The sequence below is a fragment of the Ambystoma mexicanum genome, chromosome 7p (genome assembly GCF_040938575.1).
Source record: "Ambystoma mexicanum isolate Mex_15411 chromosome 7p, UKY_AmexF1_1, whole genome shotgun sequence".
Classification (NCBI taxonomy): Eukaryota; Metazoa; Chordata; class Amphibia; order Caudata; family Ambystomatidae; genus Ambystoma; species Ambystoma mexicanum.
The window spans coordinates 955,212,337-955,235,354 of record NC_090939.1 but is presented as its reverse complement, the minus strand read 5'-3'; the positions used below and the strand labels follow the sequence as shown (position 1 = coordinate 955,235,354).

Sequence of the window (23,018 nt, the reverse complement as noted above, 5' to 3'; positions counted from 1 at the left end):
GAATAAGGAACTTAGAAACAGTACTCACGAGAACTGGAAAGACCACTTGAATGTCAGTAAACCCACGAACCCAACTGATCAAACAAGGACCCAGAAGGCTATAACAGCAATGGGTGGAGGATAACTAAATACCTAAGACCTAAATCAAGGAGCAAGTAGGAATTGTGATTAAAGAAATAGTGAGGAAAACAAAAGGCATTCACACAGGGACTAGTTACTACAGCACCCCACACCTAAATAATCAAATGGGAAATAAATGCAGAAGTGAAATGGAAAACATGGCATGGATCCCAATAGGAAGTAAGGATCAGGAGCAGTGAAAATGATATCACAAAAGGAAACCTTACCCACCCATTCAAGGAGAAAAGGCAGGAAACTAAATCTAAAAAAGGAAAGACTAATGCATCAAGTTTTTTCAGTAGCAAAGGACAGCATCAAAGAAATAGAAAACACAGGCAAATTGGGCTGCGAAAGGATGCCTGCAGACAGAGGAAGACAGAAAGGGAAATCCAGAAAGCAGAAATCAATTTAGCACATGAATCCGAAATCCAGGGCGGAGGAACAAGAAACAGGAACTAGGAACTAGGCACAAAAGCTAGGAACAAGGGACTAGTCACAACAGGAACACTGCAACGATGACCAGCGCTGGACTGAAGTAAACTGAGGCTTTTAAAGCTGCTTAACGAGCACACCCCTCAGGTGTGCCGCCTACTGCACCTGCAGCCACAGGTGTTGCCTATCCTCCACCCAACCTTGTCCTGCAAGGGAGGAGGTGAAGCAGTGAGCCAGGCATTCTGGGAAGCATAGTTATTTGAGTAAAGTAGCATGCTGGCTGCCAAAAACCTGGAATGGATCCGGAAGGGAAGTAACTTGGAAAATAAGGTTTTAGCGCTCCCAATTCATCACAGCACTGTAGCATTAGGTTCGGAGGAAATGTCCAGTAGGGAATAAACCCCAAAACATGCCCCCAAGTGGCAGGAACGGGAGCGAAGGGAGCGAGTTGTGACAATATCCCTCCACCCCCCAAACCTCCCATTTAAAAAAAAAAAAAAACTTTTACAATATGATATGAAATAAAAAAAAAAAACTTTCATATAAAAAAAATTAATTCGAAACTTTTTTCGGCACTTTTGTGTAAAAACCTTTGGCATTCGAAACTATTGTTTCGAAACTTTGACTGGACACCTATTGATATACCTGTGGTCTGTGGGGGTAGAGGGATATGAATACGATCATTGATGTTAGCCATGGATCGCTACTCTGATGCCCCCCAGCCTCTCACTCTAGCTGTACAAACCCTATCACAGATTATGTTACAGATAAACCTGTCAGGCATCTGGTGAGGGTTACACCCTACAGAGAGAGAGTATACATATTACTCTATGGGCCATAATTCCATATCACGGATCGTTTATTGGCTTCTATCCACAGTGCTGTTGGGGAGGGTGCAGGGGTGTTCCCTCATTCCGCAGTGCTCGCTTTGGAGGAAATTCCTTCGGGCAAAAAAGTTTGCAATGGGGGGTGGGGGTCTCCCAGAGGTTGAAGAACTCCCGAATGACCAGCATGCACCCATGGAGGCCAAGCCCAGCCTGCTGAGGGAATCCGCCACCATGTTTTCTATCCCAAGGAGATGCACTGCCAACTGAGATGTTCTTCAAAACAGAGAAACACAGTTGCATTACTTCCCTGCACATAGGCAGTGACCATACTTTACCAGTTACATTGGGGAAGTGGATGGCCATCAGGCTGTCCATCAGGATCAAGACACTTCTTCCAAATCAATGGAGGAATACTATCAGTGCTATCCTGACCCGAAGCACCAACAGGGTGATGTGAAATCTGTACTTGCTGAGACCACAGCCTGCTCACACCATGTGATCACACATATAAGCACACCAGCCCTCCAAAGAGGCTTCCATGATCACGGTCATCTGAAGCCAATGTCACCAAAAAAGCACTCCTCTCAAGTCTTATTGTTCCCACCCACATGATACCCTGCGATACTTGTCTCAAAGCCAGTAGCAGGTCAGTCACACCACTTCAAAACTGAGATCACTGGCATCAGAGGAGCCACTGGATAGACCTCATTCATAATCTTCCATAATCACTAGCAGGTGAAGGCAGGGGAATGATAGCAGAAAGCAGGATTTCAGGTCAGCCATCTGGTAGATATTTCTGGCCATGGCCTCAGGAGGAAAAGCCTTGCGAGCAAGTGTATAGAAAGGCTCAGATGAACTGGGGCAAATGGGAAGATGTCACTTCAGAATTCTTTAAACTGAAGGATACGTTTAGGTTGTGTAAAAAGTGGCAGGTATGATGTAGATGGGCTGAAACCAGCTGTAGGGCACAGGGTCAGAAAAGCAAATCGCCCAGGTAAGGGAACACATGGACACTCTGCCTGCTGAGATGCACTGCTATGACAGCCATCAGCCTCGTGATGACCCTTGAGTGGAGGAAAGGCCCAAGGGGAGGACCCAAAATTGGTAAAGATCATTCCACTCACAAACCTCAGGTACTTTAATGTGCACTGGACGAATAGGCCTGTGCACATTAGTGCCCTGGCGTTTTAGTGGTACCAACAAATCCTGGCGCTGTAGGTCATGGAAGGATCTGGGTGAGGGTGACCATTTTGAATTTTTTCTTCCTGAGGAATAAGTTACAGCCTTTAGGTCTATAACGTGCCAAATGCGCAATTGGGGCCTGGTAGAAATGTGGCATGTTAAACGTTTTTTCTATTCCTAGCACTCTTGTATCATGTACGTGAAATTGGGTCATGTGCACTGCAACGTAACATTTGTTCTGTCAGACATTACTTTTTGCAAAGCTTCATTTGAAACAGTGTGTGGTATACAGAGAAAAGAAATTATGCGAAACACTTTGTACGTATCCGTTGACAGCAAAGAAGAAAACATTGCTTATGTTCTCCAATGCTCTCTCAGATGAATACTGAATTCCTCATCTTTGCAATGTCATCCTGATGCAGACTGGCCCAGATATTTTCCACAGTCACTAGTTGGAACGAGGCAGCTGTATGCAGACTCTGCTAAAGTGCTAGTGGAGCCTCTTGCACCAGAGGGGACATCCACTAGTACATAATAAGTAAAGCATTAAAAGCATGAAAGAAATCCTTCAGAGGGGTAGGGTGGAGGATCAATGAGGAGTCTTTGGAAAGAATGCTGAATCCATCAGAAAGCGCTCCACAGATTTACAGAATATAAGTAATTATTCCTTTTAATAGCTACGTTACTCCCACTGATTGCTCATTTTAAAGGCCTCCCAAAGCTGTAAAATAAATCTGGAGGAAAGACTGCTTGGAAATCTGTCTATATCAGAAAGCTTTGAGTTCAAACGTACCCACTTAAGCATTTTCATCAGCGTCAAGGTGATTGTGTTTTGTGAACGTGTGAATAAAGGCATATATTGCTAACTGACAAGTGTTCAGTGAGGGAACTCCTTGTTTCTGGGCCTAGGAAGATGTAGGGTGCCAGGAGTCTGAGCATCCTCAAGAAAACATTAGATAGGAGTCCCCCCTTTCAGATGGAAGGAGGCTACTGGAGGCTGGTTGCTCCCACTCTCTCCATGGGACTGATCAAGGATCCAGGACTGTCCCTATGAACTGTAAGCATTTGAGTCCCCATCACCTCGCGGACAGTCTCCTACTCCCCTGGGGTGCAGGAGGATACAGAGAATGTAGGTTTTTAACTTATTTCCACTACATACTGTAGACTCTTTAGATTATAAATGGTATCAGCACCTGCAGGTGCTGCTTCCAGGAATATGAGAATTGGGTGTGAAAGCAAAGACTCAATGTGGGATTGGTGGTGTGTCTTTTTTCTCCTTCTCACCTTCAGGTGCATGCTCAAACTTCTATGTCTCAGGTGTGGGTCTGAACTGCTAAGGGGTGTCTGGAGCAGATTTTTAAGAGGCCAACAGCTGGGCGATTAACGAGAGACGACTGAGGGATAGAGGAGGAAAGGGAGACACTACAGTTGGTTAGAGATGGAGGTGTGTAGAGAGGTGAAGAGAGGGAGAGAAGAAAGTGAGCATGACAGGAATACTGAATCAAGCCAGGTGTCTGCAAGGCACACTACCATTACCCTTAGAATGATTGCCGCTTGACAGAGTTGGAAAAGCTAGCAAATCCAGGAGTGCGTTAGATAAGGCCACGTGACTTTAGGTGGACACCAAATCCTGGTTATATCATTAGCTTGGTGAGGGTGAAACAATCTACATATTAACTAGGGACAGGGACACCTATGTGTTTTTTTGGGTGCAAAATCTATAAATGCTGAAGTTTTCCAGGTTAAAGTAGGAGCACAATGTGGCTTCAGGCAGAAAGAATGCTAAACTTACAGGCCAAGGAAGAGTGGGAGGACTTCAAGGAAAAGTAGGCAACTAGGATTTAAATGACATGCACCAGATGTCAACCAACTTTCTTGTTTTTGACATCAACAGAGTTGATGCAGAGGTAGATCTTGTATAAGTCCAGTAAATGTAGAGCAATTTTAGTTTCAGGAAATACATATATGTATGTGTACCAAATTCATGGGCAGGGATGGGTTGGACATCTCCTACCAAAGGTGCAGACACCTCTAGCCAACATTTGATTCCTTTTCTAACTCCCACCAGAACAGCAGTACCCAAAAGGGTAGTGTGTGTAATCAAAACCTCTGCTGTTGGATTGTCTTTGTCGTAGTGTTGAGAGTAGTGAAGCAAGAGGGGAAAACTGAGACAACGGGTAGGAACCAAAAGTAGAAAACTGAAGATTTCACAGCAAATGTAATTACTTTTGCCTTGCTATGTTTGGGATATCTCCTATAGGGTGCTAACACTGTAGACATATACTGGTTCAATGTTAATGAGTAGCACGATCATGGTGCCCAACACAAATGGAGCTAATGTAGGAAAAAGGTGCAAAAAAGAAATTGTGGTTTCAATTGATGGACTTGGAGATTACCTTGAGGCACTTCTACGAGAGAAAAAAACAGATTATTTTAGTGCACTCACTTAAACCAGCAACAATAGGCTACTTCTCAGGCAGCATGCTCACTGTAGCAGAACATATCTCCACTTTTTCCTCACAGCACATGTGCATTTATATGTACAAGTTACTTACAGAATACATAACTTACGTTTTTCCACATCAGAAACCGATTTCTCCTTTGTGTATTCCAAGTCGAAAATGTACCGATAGAAGCAGAGCTGAGTGTACAGGGCCTTGTCAGGATACTGCAATACAAATGCAAGTGAAAGAAATATATGCATTAGCTTGCCAATTTACAACAGAAATGATGCCTCTTCTAAACTCACACACCTTACCTCTGCTACAAAAGAGTTTAGTAAGCAAACAGAGTAAGGCAGAAATCAGAGTGCATGCTGTTATTTTACTTGTGAAGAAGACGGACCATATTTTTTAGGGGTGTGCGGGGAGTGTCAGGGGGGAGAGTGAATGAGTCGGGGGCAGCATATTCTGGATATGATTACAGCTCCTAAGCCGGATAGCAATTTCTCGCTTAAAATTATGTTACATGCTTGGTCTTCAATTGAAAACAGGATTTAAATAGTCTAGCTCTCCCTTAACATTTAATGCTGGACTTATTTGGAGTACACAATGCATTGTATTTTTTGATAAAATATAATGCTGACAATTAAATAAGGGCAGCTCAGAATGGCTTTACAATGAAAGATCAAGAACTTAATGTGAAACGACAAATCAAATTATTTAGGAAAACATGCTACGTTGTAGGCTGTCATTAAAGAAAAGGAAGTTAAAGGTGCTTTTGCATAACTGTTGCCATGTGAAAGGGGGAGATAATAAAATGCAACTTGAATTTTAGTATTCTATATGGAAATGGTACAGAGTTATCACAAATCACACAAGCAGTCGCGTATATTAATGAACAGATATCAGTTTGTCGCCATGAGTAAAAAGTATATAAAATAGCACATTTCTGCCGCATGGGAGAAAACCGATCTCATGTAGCTTTTACATTCTGTGAACCAAATTTTTAACTTTGGGTCATGCAAAACTGTATGTTTGTTCAAGTGTTTGCTTTCTTCAGAGCATGAATTTCCAAACCACAGCACATTCACTTCCATCTAGGCATTAAAGAGGCTAATGGCACATCTGTGTGGATTTGAAGACAAAGGCCTTGTTTCTAAATGGCAAAAAATATACACTAAACGCAAGCTTTACATATGGAATTCAAGTGAAATCCATGGACTTGTATTTTTAAGCTGATCTAGTGTCTGGTGGATCAGTAAGTCTTAGAAGCAGAAGTTTTGAACAGACCCCAACCACAGAATTTGACAGAGAATTAAGATCTCAAGGAATGCATCAGTTCCATCTCTGCGGACAACGTTGATTTGGGGGGCATGGGGAAGAATGGCGAAAGTTAGTTGGGACAGCCTTACCATGCCATATCATGCTGGAGGGCGATACATGCCAGAAACATATGCAATGGTTGGTCAGATATCCTCACTGTTCACGGGTACGCTCCCCCTCCCACTCCAGTTCGGGCCCGTCTCGAAAAAGATATTAGAGTGAGTGATGCTTACTAAAACACTGTTTCCAGAAAGAGAGAGACAGAGTAGCTGCAACATGTTGTGGTAGTGTCACAAAGTAAACCAGCAGTATGCACATCCTGCCTAGCATGTTCCCTCCTTCTTTCTGCAGAACACTGAAGGACTTCAATTCACTAGGGATACGAATGGAGCTTTTCAGGTTGGGGGTGGTTCCGCTAGAAGGTCTATTCACTGCAGCACCTTTATTACCTGTCGTGTTTTGAGAGCTAGGGGCCACAACCTTTCATTTGAAAATGCCATAACAGCGCGTTTGCAGTGAAATAGTGGTTAAATCTTATGAGGGCGAATGGGACCTCAGGACAGTGACAACACTATATAATCTTATCAGAGGCTGAGTTGTGACTACCACCAAAGCAGCGAAGAGGAGATGGCACCATCAACAAATATCGAGGATGAACAATGGGCTATAATGTGCATACAAATTAAATTTATCTCACCCAATTGCACTTTAAGTTTCGCCATCAACCCTACCACATATCACAGAAGGTCCGGAGGTTTCACTGATAGCATCAACAGCATGCCCGAAATGCAAGCAGGAGGCGGCCTCGTTCTTGTACCTCGCTTGGTCATGCACCTGAGTGTTCCCCTTCTGGAAAGATATTGTTAAACTAGTATCCAATATCACCTGCTGTAATTTGCAGCCTGACCCACTGCAGTTCCTGCTGCTAACCCTCATATCAGGCCAATGTCACATTAGAAGATTCATACTTGCTGGCGACGAAGAACATTGCGTACAAATTGATGTGCCCCAAAAGCCCATACAAGGAGAAGTGGCCGACCAAACTCAAAATATCTGAAATAGAAGTTGGCAGTCGGGAATTTACAAATACACCCAACAAGCCTGAAGACATTTGGTCAGATCTCAAGAGATAGCAGCAAGAATTAACTGCAGTAAACACTTAATTACTGTCACACACACATCCAGCTTATCAGCGCCCTCGGAGTAATTTAATCACATGTTTTATTCACTGTCTTTTTGTATATGGAGACAATGAGTAACTGGAGGGTCCTAATCACCAATGACTGATTTATGTGGACCTTGTATCTGGCTAATGAACTAGCCTCGATTGCGTACATGCATAGATCTGTTTTACTGAAACTTGATGACAAAATATATTAAATAATGCATCTGTTAAATTAAACAGCCTATTAAAATGAACTATTTGTTCCACAGAATATCATCACGGTAGATATACACAGAATATATTCAAATGTATGAATTATGCATACGTTCACATATTGTAATGACACTTGCATGCAGTGAAAAGAAACCAATGATATCTATGAATTAAGGAGTGGGAGGGGTCTAGGGGAGTGAGTAAAAGATGTGAACCTTGGACAAGACCTGTACAAGTGTACATTTCTGTGTCCAATGATGCTGAATGGATGGAGGTTGTTCTGTGTTAGGAAAGCAGAAAAGTAAGAACCTATCCAGCAGGAGAGGAGTAGATAGGGACACCAACTGGAAGTAGCCAATGTTGAAAGTTCTTTAGGCGTTTCTAGATGGGACTGACTGCAGAGACCCTCCCAAAACAGAACCAGATTACCAGGGAGACTTTTAGGGAGCAAGTGGCGAGATTCAAAGGAAGAACTCATCTGGTGATGCTGCGTGAAGCAAGTCGATGACCCTACCTGTGGGCCTTTGAAGGAACAAATCAAAAGTGAATACAATGATCCCAGAGTATTTAGACAAATTTTCCAATAAAACAAAAAATTACAACCAATTTAATCTATACCCAAGCTAGGAACTAATGTTTTGTCACTGATAGCGCCCACACATCTTAGATTTGAATTAGCCCAAGAATCGGAAGAACAAGTTACTTACCATATCTGGTAACGTTCTTTCGAAGGGATGTTCCTCCGACGTATTCCACATCTGTGACAGGTAATGTCCACAGCTGTGCTGCTTCAGAACATTTTTGGCAGAGGGCGTCCTGCGTCGTTGGCATCGATCCATTGTCCCTCGAGGGCCTCCTCTGTCACCGGATGTTCTATATAGGATGCACGGCACCCGTAGCGTCAGTTATAGTTTTTTCACAGAACGTGTGGCACCAATCTCCTGCCAGTATGACTGCAGAAAACCTTGCGGAAACGTAAGCTGCAATCGCATTGGAAATTCAGTAGTGGGGCAGGCTAGGAGGGCGATGTGGAATAAGTCGGAGGTACATGCCATCGAAAGAACGTTACCAGATATGGAAAGTAACTTGTTCTTCAGGAGGATTGTGCACTTCGACGTATTCTACATCTATGTCAGACTCCCAAAGCAGTACCAACTCATGGAGGTGGGAAAAGAATTTACAATTTTAGATTTTTAGAATGCCCAATCAAATGGCTGAATAGAGGACTGCCTTACCAAAGGCCAAATCATGCCCACGGATGGAGTCCAAGGAATAGTGTCTCACAAAAGTATGCACAGAGGCCCATGTGGCTGCTTCACAAATATTGCGAATAGGAACGCCATTCTGTAGAGCAGTGAAGGCAGCCACACCCCTAGTAGAATGGGCCCGTAAACCCAGCGGAGAGTCCTTTCCCGCCAAACGGTAACACTCAGAGATCGTCAAAATGATCCATCTAGACAAGGTCTGTTTGGAAATAGCCTGGCCCAAGCACCTTCCAGCATGACCAACAAAGAACTGATCGTCCACTCCGACCCGGGGCATGCGTGAAATGTAGAAACTTAAAGCTCTCCTAGGATCCAGCCTATGGAGCCTCTCCTCTTCCTTACCAGGATGCGGAGGAGGATATAATGCCGGAAGAATAACCTTCTGGCTTAAATGAAATTCCGCACCACCTTCGGAAGAAAAGGACGACAAACTCAAAGGTCAACCCTGTCCTTATGAAACACAGTGAAGGGTGGCTTAACTGAAAGTGCCTGTAACTCACTCACTCTGCGAGCGGAAGTGACCGCAACTAAAAATAGTTTTCAGGGTCAACAGTCTCAAAGGACAAGAATGTAAAGGCTCAAACGGAGCACCCATCAAACCTGAGGACAAGGTTCAAATCCCAACCGGGCACCTAGAAAGGTGATGGAGGGAACACATTAGTGAGCCCTTTTAGAAACTGAGAAATTAACAGAATTTTAAAATAAGAACACTCCTCAGATGAGCGCTTAAATATGGACAGCGCCGCCAGGTAACCTTTAATGCTACCCACTTGCAAGCCCCTGTGGGCTAAAGAAAGCAAAAAGGACAGAACAGGAATGTCACATGAAAAAGGATCCACATTCCTAACCCTGCACCAGTTGCACAATTTTCTCCAACGGCAAAGGGACTTAGTTGCCGGCCGTCTGGCCAAAAGCAACACCTCCATCACATCTTCAGGGAGGTCCCAATCCTTACACCTCAACCTTTTAGAAGCTAAGCGTGAAGGTTGAGGTATCCGACCTCTGGATGGAGAACCTGACCCCCCCTCCCGTGAGAGCAGATCGTCTCGGTAGGGAAGACGACGTGGAGGGCAGATGGACAAGTCGAGAAGGTCCGGGTACCACGTCCTCTGGGACCATGCCGGAGCAATGAGGATCACCCGGAAACCGAACCTCCGTAGCCTCTGCAGCACTTGCGGGATGACGGGGACTGGAGGAAACGCATACAGCAGTGGGAAGGACCACTCCACCACGAACGGTTCTCCTAAGGCTCCTTTTGAAGGAAATTCCCGCAAGCAGAACCTTTCGCACTTCCGGTTTACACAGGAGGCGAAGAGATCCACCTGAGGGGTCCCCCAAAGGGCAAAGATCTCTAGGAGAATCTCCTGAGCCAGCTCCCACTCGTGAGAGATTGCACTCTGCCTGCTCAGAGCGTCCGCAGTCTCATTTTCGTCTCCGGCCAGATGAACTTCCGAGATCGAAACTTCCTGCTGGATGGCCTAAAACGCGAGCTGCATCGCCCCCCTGCACAGAGGAAGTGACCCTGCCCCCCACCCCCTTTTTGTTGAGGTAGTGCATGGCTACTGTGTTGTCCCTCAGGATCAGGACATTCTTCCCTCGCACAGTCGGCACAAAAGCTTTCAGGGCAAGCCTGACGGCCCGCAGCTCCAACAGATTGATATGGAGTCTGGACTCCGACAGAGACCAATGACAGCTGACTGTCAACTCGTTGGCATGAGCTCCCCATCCCGTGAGGGATGCGTCCGTCACAATCGTCACCTCCGGCCAGGGCAGCCAAAATGGAGCCCCCCTCATCAGATTGCCTTTGATGGCCCACCACAGAAGGTCCTGGACGAACGAGGGCGGCACCCGAATGGGGTCCGACAACCTGCCTGAGGACTGCGACCACTGAAGCTTGAGGGCCCATTGTAGAGATCTCATCCGCAACCTGGCCTCCGGCACCAGAAGAATGCAGGATGCCATGAGGCCGAGCAACCTCAAGAACTCGAACGCCAGGAGTGTCTGGGCAAGTTGAAACTTGTGCACCATCTGCTGAATGTGAAGAGCCCTTACCTGGGGAGGGAAACACTGCCCCAGGGATGTGTTGAGCACCTCTCCGATGTACTGGAGCCGCTGTGTTGGCATCAAGTGGGACTTCTTTAAGTTGAGGGAGAAGCTCAGCTTGTGGAGGGAGTGGCAGGTGACGGACAGATGATGCAGGACTTGCTCGGGAGAGCGCCCTGATCAACGAATCGTCCAGGTAGGGGTAAAAGTGAATTCCCCCTTTCCTGAGATGCGCTGCCACCACCACCATGAGCTTGGTGAAGACCCTTGGGGCGGAGGTCAATCCGAACGGCATAACCCAAAACTGAAAGTGCGAGTCGCCAACCGCGAACCTCAGGTACTTCTTGTGCTTTGGATGGATCGGCACATGAAAATAAGCGTCCTTGAGGTCGAGAGACACCAACCAGTCCTGAAGTTGATGGGCCTGGAGGACTTGAGAAAGAGTAACCATCTTGAACTTATCCTTCCTGAGGAGCTTGTTCAAACCGCGCAAGTCCATGATGGGTCCCAATCCCAGTCTTTCTTCGAAATCAAAAAATAAGGGGAATACCATCCCTTGTTCCTCTCCGCTACTGGCACCAGTTCTATGGCGCCTTTCTCCAGCAGGGATTGAATTTCCTGCGCAATGAGCGGATCCGGACTCTTCAAAGAGATTCCCTGGTGGATTGTCGTGAGGCCTCTGCTGGGCAGGAAGACAGTAGCCGTGGGCTATGATCTCCAGAACCCACACATCTGAAGTAATGGCACGCCATTCTACCAGATGCTGCGCCAGCCTTCCCCCAACCGGAGAAGCATGGGCCTCATGACTGAGGGGAAAGAGGCAACTGCTAGCGGCCTCGGCACCTCGAGTACCTTGTTTTCCACCTCTGGCAATCCTACGGTTGCCCCTTTGACTTGCAGCTCCTCTCGACTTACTAATGGACGAGTAATATTGAAAGGAACCTCCCCTCCATTGCTGTCCCCTAGGACTAAAAGGCGGAGGTTGGTGAACTGCAGCGCCCAACAACTTCGCTGCAGCTTTGGAGGTCTGCAACCTATCAATACTCTCGTCACCCTTGCTGCCAAAAAGATGATCACCATCAAAGTGCATGTTGAGGAGGCGGGCTTGCACATCAGGAGCAAAACCCGACTTCGGCAACCACGCAAACCTGCGTATTACGGTGTTCGCCGCCATGGACCGGCTGACGCAATCAACCATGTCCAGAGCCGACTGAACGGATTCAAACATGGCATCTTTGCCATCTCGCACAATAGCAAGGAAACCATCCTGTTCCTCCCCCTCGGGAATATGATCAGCCGCTAGGGAAATACAGTTCCACAGAGTGTGCATGAAACGAGACAAGGCACAAACGGAGTTGGCAGCCTGAAGCGCCATACCCCCAGAAGAAAATACCTTCTTCGCCCAGCCGTCAAAACGTTTGTCGTCCCTATCAGGAGGGATGGTAAGGTACGACGCCTGCTTTGCTGGGGCCGTAGCCGCATCCACCACCAAACTCTTCGGAGTAGGGTGCTTGGTCAAGTAGCAGGGGTCGCCACTTGCTGGGCAATATTTCCTCGGCAAGGACTTTCTCAATGCTGGGAGACTCTCCGGAGAAGTCCAAGCCGCAGCCACCCTTCTCTGCAAGGCCATATGGAATGGCAGTACCGGGTCAGTTGGTGGACCTTGGTTGAGGATAACAGTCAGATCATCCTGCAGAAAATCCCCAGGGAGGGGGCAGACCACCCCAGGTAATCAGTGACCCTCTACAGCAGGCGCCGATAAGAGGAGTCGGCATGCGTGCCAGGCTCAGTGTTCGGAAAGATTTCTTAATTGTGGGTAATTTTCCTTCCATGTGGCAACCCCTAAACTTTTTGCTGTTGTTTTCACCATGATCTAGACTTTGCCAGAGAAGTGCAGCCTTCTGCCACACTCCTCTGGGCTTTCGCTCCATTCTTACGGGGAAACTGACATGCCCTTAAGACAGTCAGTACCGGGAAACATTGTTTTCCGTAGTTCTTTTATCATGTTGCAGCTTTCGCGCAACATGGCACAAGAGGGCACTGTAAGCTAAGTTACTGCTCTCTTGGGTCTCTAGTCTTCTACAGGCCCTAGATACTCTCTTTGGATTGTAAATGAACGGTGCAAGTGAATCACGGACGGGATTGGTGGCAGCAATCGTTTCTTGTGTTTTTGAGCTCCTTTTGGCTTTTTAAGCGCGTTTGTCGCGCTTAGCCCAAAATGGTGGCCTGGCTCACAAAATGGCCAGACCACGAGTCTCTTTGTCCTGTCCGCTGACCGTCTTGCCCCCTTCACCTCCCCCAGGTCGAGCCGACCCGGGGCCTTCCTTATTTAGGCATGTACTTTCCCGCGAAACACAGATGCTTTTGCTGGCTTCTACAGGCCTTGTGTGTGCCTCCAGAATGGGGGCTGGGATGTCTGGTCCCAATACACATCCTGGGTGCTAGAGAGTCTAGGGTGGTGTGAATGCCTGGGACCCCCGTGGTCCGTGATAGGTCCACATATGGTGCAAGTGTTTTATGAGCGGATCTCCCATTGGGTCCCCTCCGTTTGGGCGCAATGGGAACTGTGGATAAGAGGGGGCTGGAAACACCACTACCAGGTCGATCTCCTGAGTTCTCACGAACAAAGGAATACAGGAGCCAAGTATCCTGCAACCACGAGGCTGAACCGAGGAATCGCTGGTGACCCGCTGAAGGACTGCTCCTCTGCACTGCTGTCGCTTTGTGAAACCCTTTCTACCTCGGATCGAACGAGAAGGCCTGTACTGGTACTTCGACCCTTGGAATAGTGGGAGCAACTATTCTCGGCATCTTCAACATCTCCTGCACGTAAGCCTTCGGAAGTGTCTCTGGGCCATCCAGCAGACTGACCAGCCTACCCAGGTGTCTTGCTCTGTAACCGCAGTTAGGTTGTGTTGTATTACGAGTCCTTGTCACTCACACACGATTCGTACACTTGGTATTCCCAGGTTTGAAGTGAGTAGTGTACATTTGGCTGAAATACACCCGGCCGCTCCGTTGCCCTGCTGTGGTAACAAACTGTGCGGGTTCACTGCGTTTGGGACATCCTCGACTCAACTTCTGCTGCTGCGGAATCTACACGACACCGAAACGTCCCCTGCTCGTATCTGAACCTGCCAGCACTGAAACTGACACGGAGAAGCCTGGGTCTGCTTGCATTGGGGACCGGTGAGTAGCATCGCTAGGAACTGGTCGCCCTCCTGCAGGAGCCCATAGCTTTTCCTCGCTGTGTCTAACAGCACGCCTTTCCGTACTCGCGCTCTGCTTCTGCCCACAGTGGAGGCTGCGCTTGAGTCGCAGAGCTCTGTTTATCTTAATTTGTTCACCAAACTAAACTGCCCGATTCCCTCGAAGAGACTCCCCTTTTTGCCCGTTGGCACCAGCGTGTGCAGGTACTCTTGAGCACAAGGCTACACTCTTCATAGGGCTTGGACTTCCTTTTAGTTAGGTGCCTCTGAAGGCGGACTGGGTCTAATTCTTATTTGCACTGCCTGTTTTCCTCCCCATCTAGGTGGTCTACACATTTCGTGCGTCTAACTCATTAGACTCGTTTGTATTTGTATATATATTGTATTGGTTTGGTATGTGTTGGTTTACTTGAGTTTTATTGTGATTTCTCGCTAAGGTCAATGTTACAAAGGCCTTGTAATAAATGTGTATATATTTTTAATATAACACCTGCTTGGAGTAATTTGTAAGTGTCCTTGCTTTGTGTGCTCATTGCGGGCTTTCATTCACCCTCACCCCCTCTTGAGACGTAGTCTTGACCGCCGCGATCGCTACCCTGATTGGTCTGGCTTGTCCAGAGGTTACCCTGTTCCAAGAAACTAGGCTGGCCTTCTGAACCTCTGCCCCTCCAGGATAGAATTCAGAAATCCGTCTTAACACTCAGGCCTACCAAATTCCACCTCCGGAGAGGTGTCCAGCACACTGGCGTCATGCAATGATTGGCGCAGGTCCTCAAGCTGGCTATGACCAGAAAGGAGGCCACCAGGAACCTCCGCAGGAACCTCACCTTCCTCAGAACCCTCATCCATCTCAGAAATATAATCCAGATGCTGGAAAGCGGGAACTGAAAAAGGAACAAAGACATGTTTTGCCTTAGCCAGAGCCTTTCTGGGGGGTTCCCCCGTACCATGAGGCATCCCAGAAATGCCGCCTCGAAAGGTGTCGACACAGGCCTCTAGGGCAGAGCCCCAAGCGTGTCTCTCGACAGCCTGGGCGCCGATGATTTCCTCAGAGGCGGGGCCTCGAGAGAGTCCGTCGACGACCTCGGCGCCGCCAATGTCTTCCTCGAAGACTTCACAGGTTCTCGGGGTGTCGAGGACCGGGACCTGGAACGGGCATGTCTAGAGCGACCATCCTTGTCCAACCGGGCCTCGAAGGCGCCCGGTGGTCGCGACAACTGCTCAAGCCCGAAGGCGGACGAGCGGTGTCTCTAGCACGGCCACGACCGGCGTCTTCAGAAGGCGCGGACGGACCGGAGCCCTGCGATTGAAAAATCAACATCTCCTTTCGGAAGGAATCCCGTTCCTCAGCAGTGGAATGCTTGTTGGGACAAGCAACTCGCTGACGGGCAGAGTCCTTGGAAGAGGACGGGGAAGGCAACCTGTGACGGCGCTTCCTGGAGTGCCTCGAAGAGGCAGAGGAATGGCGGGACCGACTCAGACCGAGAACCCCTGGACTCACGACGACGATGCAGAGAGTCGCCCCTCTGTCGAAAGACCAGTGGAACGCAACTTCTGGGGCTTGGCCACCTTACCGACCGACAGCTTCTTCTTACGCTCCCGCAAGGCCTTAGATGTGAGCGATTGGCAGTCGACACAGTCGTCCGTATCATGGTCCTCCCCGAGGCACCAGAGGCAAGCGTTGTGCGTATCCGTCAGCGACATCTTAGACCCACACACCAGACACTTCTTAAACCTGTACCGCGGGGATGGATGCAGCCGAAGACATTATTACAAGTAGCAACGAAGAAACAGGTTCGAAGAACCGAAAGAACAGGATTCAGTAGAATCGAGGCGCGCTGAGATCGCCAAAGCGAAAACGTTTGCGGAAAAAACGGAACTGAGGCTACGGGCGTCGTGCGTCCTACTTATAACATCCGGTGATGTCAGCGGCCCTCGAGGCCGGCATATCGACGTCATCGACGCAGAAAGATTTTCCAAAGCAGCACAGCTGTGGTGATGACTGTCATAGATCTGGAATAAGTCGGAGGACCCAATCCCCTCGAAACACAGTTTTAAAGGACAACAGTGTCAAACTCAGCTCTGGTTTTCTCAGAGTCCGAAATATTTACATCCAGAACCCCCTCCTCCTCACCTGTATCTCCGAAGAGAATTTGTGTCTTCGCCCCTTTCTCCTTGACAATTTCTTTTTGTGTAGAGAAATGGTCTTCCGTGGGTAGAAGCCACCCTGCCCACCTGGTATAACAGGAAAGCCAAGGACCTCCTCCTGAAGAAACCAATGAGAGGAAAAAAGTAGATGCTAAAAAAAAAAAACTCTTTGATATCTTGAGTGAAGAGTTTGGTGGTAAAAGGAAATCCAGGTATAGTAGTGAAGAAGAAGGTCCGGATCCCTGGTCACGTGATAACAAAATTGAGGCAATCCTTTCCGGGAAGCACCCAGGGAAATATGGAGTCCTTGACTGAAGGAAGAGGACCGCAAAACAAGATAAGCAGTGGCTGGTTACCAGTTGGCGGTAAGTAGAACACACGGAAAGGGCAAGGAGGCAGAAGGTGAAAAGAAAGCAAGTGGGAGGAACCGCTGGAAAAGGTAAGAACAGTAGACCAAGGAAAGGCAGAAAACAGAAAAAGGAGGCGAAAAAGAGGGAGGAGCTGTGAAGCGATGAAACGAAGGAAAAAATTTGCCACAGCCGAAAGGATAATTACTAGAAAGAACAGCGGCCACAACAGGAGAGAGGGAAAGCAGGAAAAATGGGAGGAAAGGTAGAGCACTACAGGCGAGAGGGAAAGCATGAACGAAGGGAAAGGACCGGATAAAGTCGGTCGCAGCAAATCAGCAGAAAATGCCAGCAAAACACAGCGCGAGTAACTGGAGCAAAATTCTAAGGGTTGCAACGTGCCAACCAAAACAAATAGGCGTGGTTAAATACGGAACTAGAAGAAACAGAGGACAGAAAGACTAGAGCGGACACACAGTAAGTGTCAGAAAAAGGTGGACCATTCTAATGGCAGCGTAGTCGCCAATCGTTCCATAGACGCCAGGAAAAACCTGCGTGATTGATACATGACAAACAGTCGCAATGGACAAGAATGTAAGGGCTCAAACGGAGCTCCCATTAGGAACTTTAAAACCAAATTCAAATCCCATCCCGGCAACTGGAAAGGCGACGGTGAAAACACATTAGTTAGCCCTTTTACAAACTGAGAAATCAAAGGGATCTTAAAATAAGAACATTCCTCAGACGAGCGCTTAAATATGGACAGCGCCGCCAGGTAACCCTTAATGGTACCCACTTGCAGGCCACTGTGGGCTAAAGGAAGCAAACAGAAACAAAACCAAAGGAATGGAACATTGTAAAGGATCCACATTCTGTACCCTGCACCAGTCACAGAACTTTCTCGAACAGCAACGGTACAGGGATTTCGTTGCAGGCCTTCTGGCTGAAAGCAATACCTCCATCACGTCTTCAGGGAGGTCCCAATCCTTATACCTCAACCTTTCAGATACAAAGCATGAAGGCTGAGAGACTTGACCTCTGGATGGAGAACTCGGCCCCCCTTCCGTGAGAGCGAATCGTCTCGGTAGGGAAGACGGCGTGGAGGGCAGATGGACATGTCTAGAAGGTCCGGGTACCACACTCTCTTGGCCCACACCGGAGTAATGAGGATCATTTGGGAACCGAAACTCCGTAACCTCCGCAACACTTGCGGAATGACGGGGACTGGAGGAAACTCGTACAGCAGTGGGAAGGTCCACTACGAACGTGTCCCCTAAGGCTCCTCATGGAGGAAATTTCCACGAGCAGAATTTTTCGCACTTCCAGTTGACAATGGTGGCGAAGAGAGCCACTTGTGGGGTAACCCAAAGGGCGAAGATCTCCAAAAGAACTTCCTGAGCCAGCTCCCACTCGTGAGAGACCGTGCCCTGCTTGCTCAGAGCGTCCGCCGCCATGTTTTCGTCTCCGGCCAGATGAACTGCCGAGATCGAAACTTCCTGCTGGATGGCCCAGAACCAGAGCTGCTGCGCCTCCCTGCACAATGGGAGTGACCCTGCCCCCCCTTTTTTTGTTGAGGTAATGCATGGCCACTGTATTGTCCGTCATAATCAGGATATTCTTCCCCCAAACAGACGGCAGAAAAGAATTCAGGGCTAGCCTGACGGCCCTACGCTCTAACAGATTGATGTGCAGTCTGTACTCTGACGGAGACCAACTTCCGCTGGCTGTCAACTCGTTGGCGTGAGCACCCCAACCTGTGAGGGATGCGTCCATCACGATCGTCCCCTCCGGCCATGGTTGCCAAAATAGTGCTCCCTTCATCAGATTGCCTTCGTCGGCCCACCATAGAAGATCCTGGGTGACCGAGGTCGGAATCTGAACGGGATCCAAGATCCTGCTGAAGAACTGCGACCACTGCATCTTGAGAGCCCACTGCAGGGATCTCATTCGCAACCTGGCCTCTGGCACCAGGAAAATGCAGGGTGCCATAAGGCCGAGCAACATCAAGAATTTGAACGCCGGGAGACGCTGGGCACATTGAAACTTGTCCACCATCTGCAGAATGTGATGAGCCCTCAACTGGGGAGGCGAACACTGCCCCAGGGACGTGGTGAGCACTGCTCCGATGTATTGGAGACGCTGGGTAGGTGTCAAATGTGACTTCTTTAAATTGAGGGAGAAGCCCAGCTTGTGAAGGGGGTGGCAGGTGACGGACAGATGATCCAAGGCTTGCTCGGGAGAGCACGCCCTGATCAACCAATCGTCCAGGTAGGTGTAGACGTGAATCCCCCCCTTTCCTGAGATACGCTGCACCACCATCAGCTTGGTGAAGACACTTGGGGCGGCGGTCAATCCGAGTCGCCAACCGCAAACCTCAGGTACTTCCTGTGCTTTGGATGAATCGGCACATGAAAGTAAGCATCCTTGAGGTCTAGAGACACCAACCAATCCTGTAGTTGAAGGGCCTGGAGGACGAAAGAGTTACCATCTTGAACTTGTCCTTCCTGAGGAGCTTGTTCAACCAACGCAAGTCCATGATGGGTCTCAATCCCCTTTCTTTTTTCGGGATAAAAAAATAAGGGGAATACAATCCCTTGTTCCTCTCCGCTACAGGCACTTGTTCTATGGTGCCTTTCTCCAGCAGCGATAGGATTTCCTGCGCAAGTAGCAGATCAGGACACTTCAAAGAGTTTCCCTGGTGGATTTTCGTGAGGCCTCTGCCAGAAAGGAAGACAGCCGAGGGCTATGATGTCCAGAACCCACACATCTGAAGTAATGGCACGCCATTCTACAAGATGCTGCTCCAGCCTTCCCCCAACCGGCAAACCATGGGCCATGGCCTCATGACTGAGCGGACGCGGCTGCGGCATTGCCTGAGGACAAAGAGGCAACTGCCCGAGCGGCTTTGGCACCCCGAGTACCTTGTTTTCCACCCCGGGTACTCCTACGGTGGCCCCTTTGACTGGCAGCTCCTCTCGATCTACCAAAGGAAGAGTAGTACCGAAAGGAACCACCTCTCTATTTCTGTCCCCTAGGACGAAAAGGCGGAGGTTGATGAACTGCAGCGCTCAAAGACTTTGCTGCAGCTTTGGAGGTTTGCAACCTATCAAGGCTCTCGTCGCTGCCAAACAGATGAACACCATCAAAGGGCATGTTCAGAAGACGGGATTGCACATCAGGAGCAAACCCCGACTTCCGCAACCACGCAAAACTGTGTATCATGGTGCTCGCAGCCATGGACCAGCTGACACAGTCTGCCGTGTCCAAACCAGACTGAACGGACTCGCACATGGCATCCTTGCCATCTTGCACGAGGGCTAGAAAACCATCACATTCCTCCCCTTCTGGAATATGCTCAGCCGCCAAAGACGCACAGTTCCACACAGTGTGTGTAAATCTCACTAAGGCACAAGTGGAGTTGGCTGACTTCAACGCCATACCCCCAGCCGAAAATACCTTCTTCGCCCAACCATCAAAGCGCTTATCGTCCCTATCAGGAGGGATGGTAGGGTACGCAGCCTGCTTCGAGGAGGCCGTAGCTGCCTGCACCACCAAACTCTCCGGAGTACGGTGCGTCGATAAGTAGCGGGGGTCACCACTGGATATGCAGTATTTCTTCAGAAGCAACTTATTAACTGCCGGTAGACTCTCCGGAGCAGTCCAAGCCGCCGCCGCCACCCTCCTTTGAAAAGCCATGTGAAACGGCAACACCTAGTCAGTAGCCGGACCTTGATCCAGGATGTCCGTCAAATCATCCTGAGCAAAATCAACAGGTGGAGCAGACCACCCCAAGTATTCTGTCACCTTTGACATGAGACACCGATAGGAGGAATCTGCATGCGCCCCAGGCTCAGGTCGGCCAAACTCCACCTCTGGAGACGCGTCAAGGCCACTAGCATCATGCAATGACTGACAGAGTTCCTCCATCTGACTATGCCCAGACAAAAGGTCATCAGGGACATCAGGAGGCACAGGCATCTCATCAGACAGTTCCTCAACCTCTGAAATATCCTGTGGTGTCAATGCCTTCTTTGAAGCCTTCACAGGTTCCGACAGTCTCGATGCCGTTGATGATCGGGACCTGGACATGGCACAGCTATGGCGATCTCCCTTGTCTGAGCGGGACCTCGACGGCTCCCGATGATTGTGCCAACCCCCCGAGCCCGAAGGCGTGCGAGTGGTGGACCGAGCCCGTTCCTTGCCGGCTTCTTTCGAAGGCACGGACGGAACTGTGCCTTGCGACTGAAAAATCGCTAACATCTGCTGGCGAATGAATCCCATTCGGCGATGAAGACTTGTTGGGACAGGGGAAGGCGACCGGTGATGGTGCTTCCTAGAATGCCTCGATGAGGCAGATGATTGGTGGGAACCACTCCTAGACCAAGACCCCCTGGATTTTGGCCGACGCAGAGTCGTCCCTCGAGTCATCGCTCGAAAGCCCAGAAGACTTCAATTTATGGAGCTTAGACACCCTACCTACCTTCAATTTCTTCTTACGTTGCGCAAAGGCATTAGACATCAGGGACTGGCAATCCTCGCAGTTGTCGGTGGCGTGGCTTTCGCTGAGGCACCAGAGGCAGATGTTGTGCGGGTCCGTGATGGACATCTTCGAACCGCAGTGCTGACATTTTTTAAAGCCCGACTTCGGGGTAGTAGAAGACGAAGACACCGTTTTCGAAGAGAAGAATTACGCACGCCGAGATTCCGAAGCAAACACGTTTGCAGAAAAAACGGAACTAAGGCTACGGGCGCCCTGCGTCCTATATATAACTTCCGGTGACGTCGACCCTCGAGGGACAACAGATCAACGCAGGACGCCTTCTGCCGAAAAGCTTCCGAAGCAGCAAAGCTGTGGACATTACCGGTCATAGATGTGGAATACTTCAGAGGACACAATCCCCTCAAAATGATATGTTAGAGTAAATATTTTTCTCCGATGACAATACTTGTCAATGTTTCAGTTGTTTGGTTTCAAACTTTATTTAAAGAACTGGTTTACCTTTTTGAATCAATCAATCAACACCAATTTGTTAGTCTACATCGAGGACTACCCAACCCACTCACCAGCTTCAGCTTCTCCAAAGTCTCTACGTTAGAAGTGGAAAAAATCATCCTCAGCCTTAAACCAACAAATTGCTAGAGCTACCCTTGCCCCTCACAAATCATTAAAGACGCGGCAAGAGACCTCTCACCATTCATTACCAACCTCATTAACGCCTCCTCCTCTTCAGGCATTATCCCCAACAATCTTAATCAATCGTGGGTCCTCCTTCTACTCAGAAAACCCTCCCTAGACCCTTCTATACCCACTAATTACACCGTCCCCTTCCTGCTCAAAATATTAGATAAGACTGCCTAGCAACAAATACAAAAATATCTTGAACAAAACCACCTCCTGGGAATCCGGCAATCAGGCTTTAGACCCCAACATGGGACAGAAACTGCTCTCATTGATCTTAAGGCCCAAATCAACACTCAGAGATAATGGGAAAAATGCTCTAGTACTCCTAGACCTCTCAGCAGAATTTGATCTAGTAGATCACAAAATCTTATGCAACCACCTGGACTCGGCTGCCCACTTCTCCCAAGAAGCCATGGGTTGGATTGAGTCGTTCCTGAGCAACAGATCTATGCATGTCTTTTCCACCTCAGCTTTCGCCGACCCCATCACATGCAGGGTCCCTCAGGGTTCATGCGTCTCCCCCACACTGTATAACGTGTTCATGAAGCCCCTGTTTGATGATCTTGACGGTCTGGGTATCGCCTACACTAATTACGCCGATGATATCCAGATCCTCATCCCCTTGAAAGGAGATTACAAGGATTTGGCCTTGGTGAACAGGGTATACCTCATCATCCAGGCATGGATGGCCTCCCACACTCTATGCCTGAATGATGACGAGACCAAACTCATCATCCTCGGATCCACCCCGAATCTAAATAAACTGGACCACAACTACACCAGCTTCATTATAGACGGCAATCCCATCAAGGTAGCCAAAGAAGTGAAGACCTTAGGAATGTACTTAAACTCTGCCCTCTCCTTCCATAAACTGGTTAGTTGAATGGCCACTTCCACAGCCTACACATGTAAGCCTATAAGAGCAGCCAAACCCTTCCTATCCAATCAGAACTGCATTACCCTAGCCAGAGCCCTTGTATTATCAAAACTGGACTATTTTAACACCCTTTACGTAGGAGCCAACAAACAGGTAACCAATAAAATTCAGACCCTGCAAAACAATGCTCTCAGAGCAGCGCTCAGCATCCCCAAGAGAGAACACATCTCTAACATCAGGAGAA

General features: G+C 48.5%; 1 protein-coding gene across 2 annotated transcripts in view; it reads right to left on the bottom strand.

The window, feature by feature from the left end:
- Nucleotides 1-23,018, bottom strand: part of POLA1 (DNA polymerase alpha 1, catalytic subunit) — a 2,474,741-nt gene that overhangs the window by 407,875 nt on the left and 2,043,848 nt on the right. For both annotated transcript variants that reach the window (XM_069637299.1, XM_069637300.1), the window contains one exon: nt 5,133-5,229. In XM_069637299.1, the coding sequence (XP_069493400.1) occupies nt 5,133-5,229 (97 nt within the window). The remainder of the gene's footprint in view (nt 1-5,132; nt 5,230-23,018) is intronic.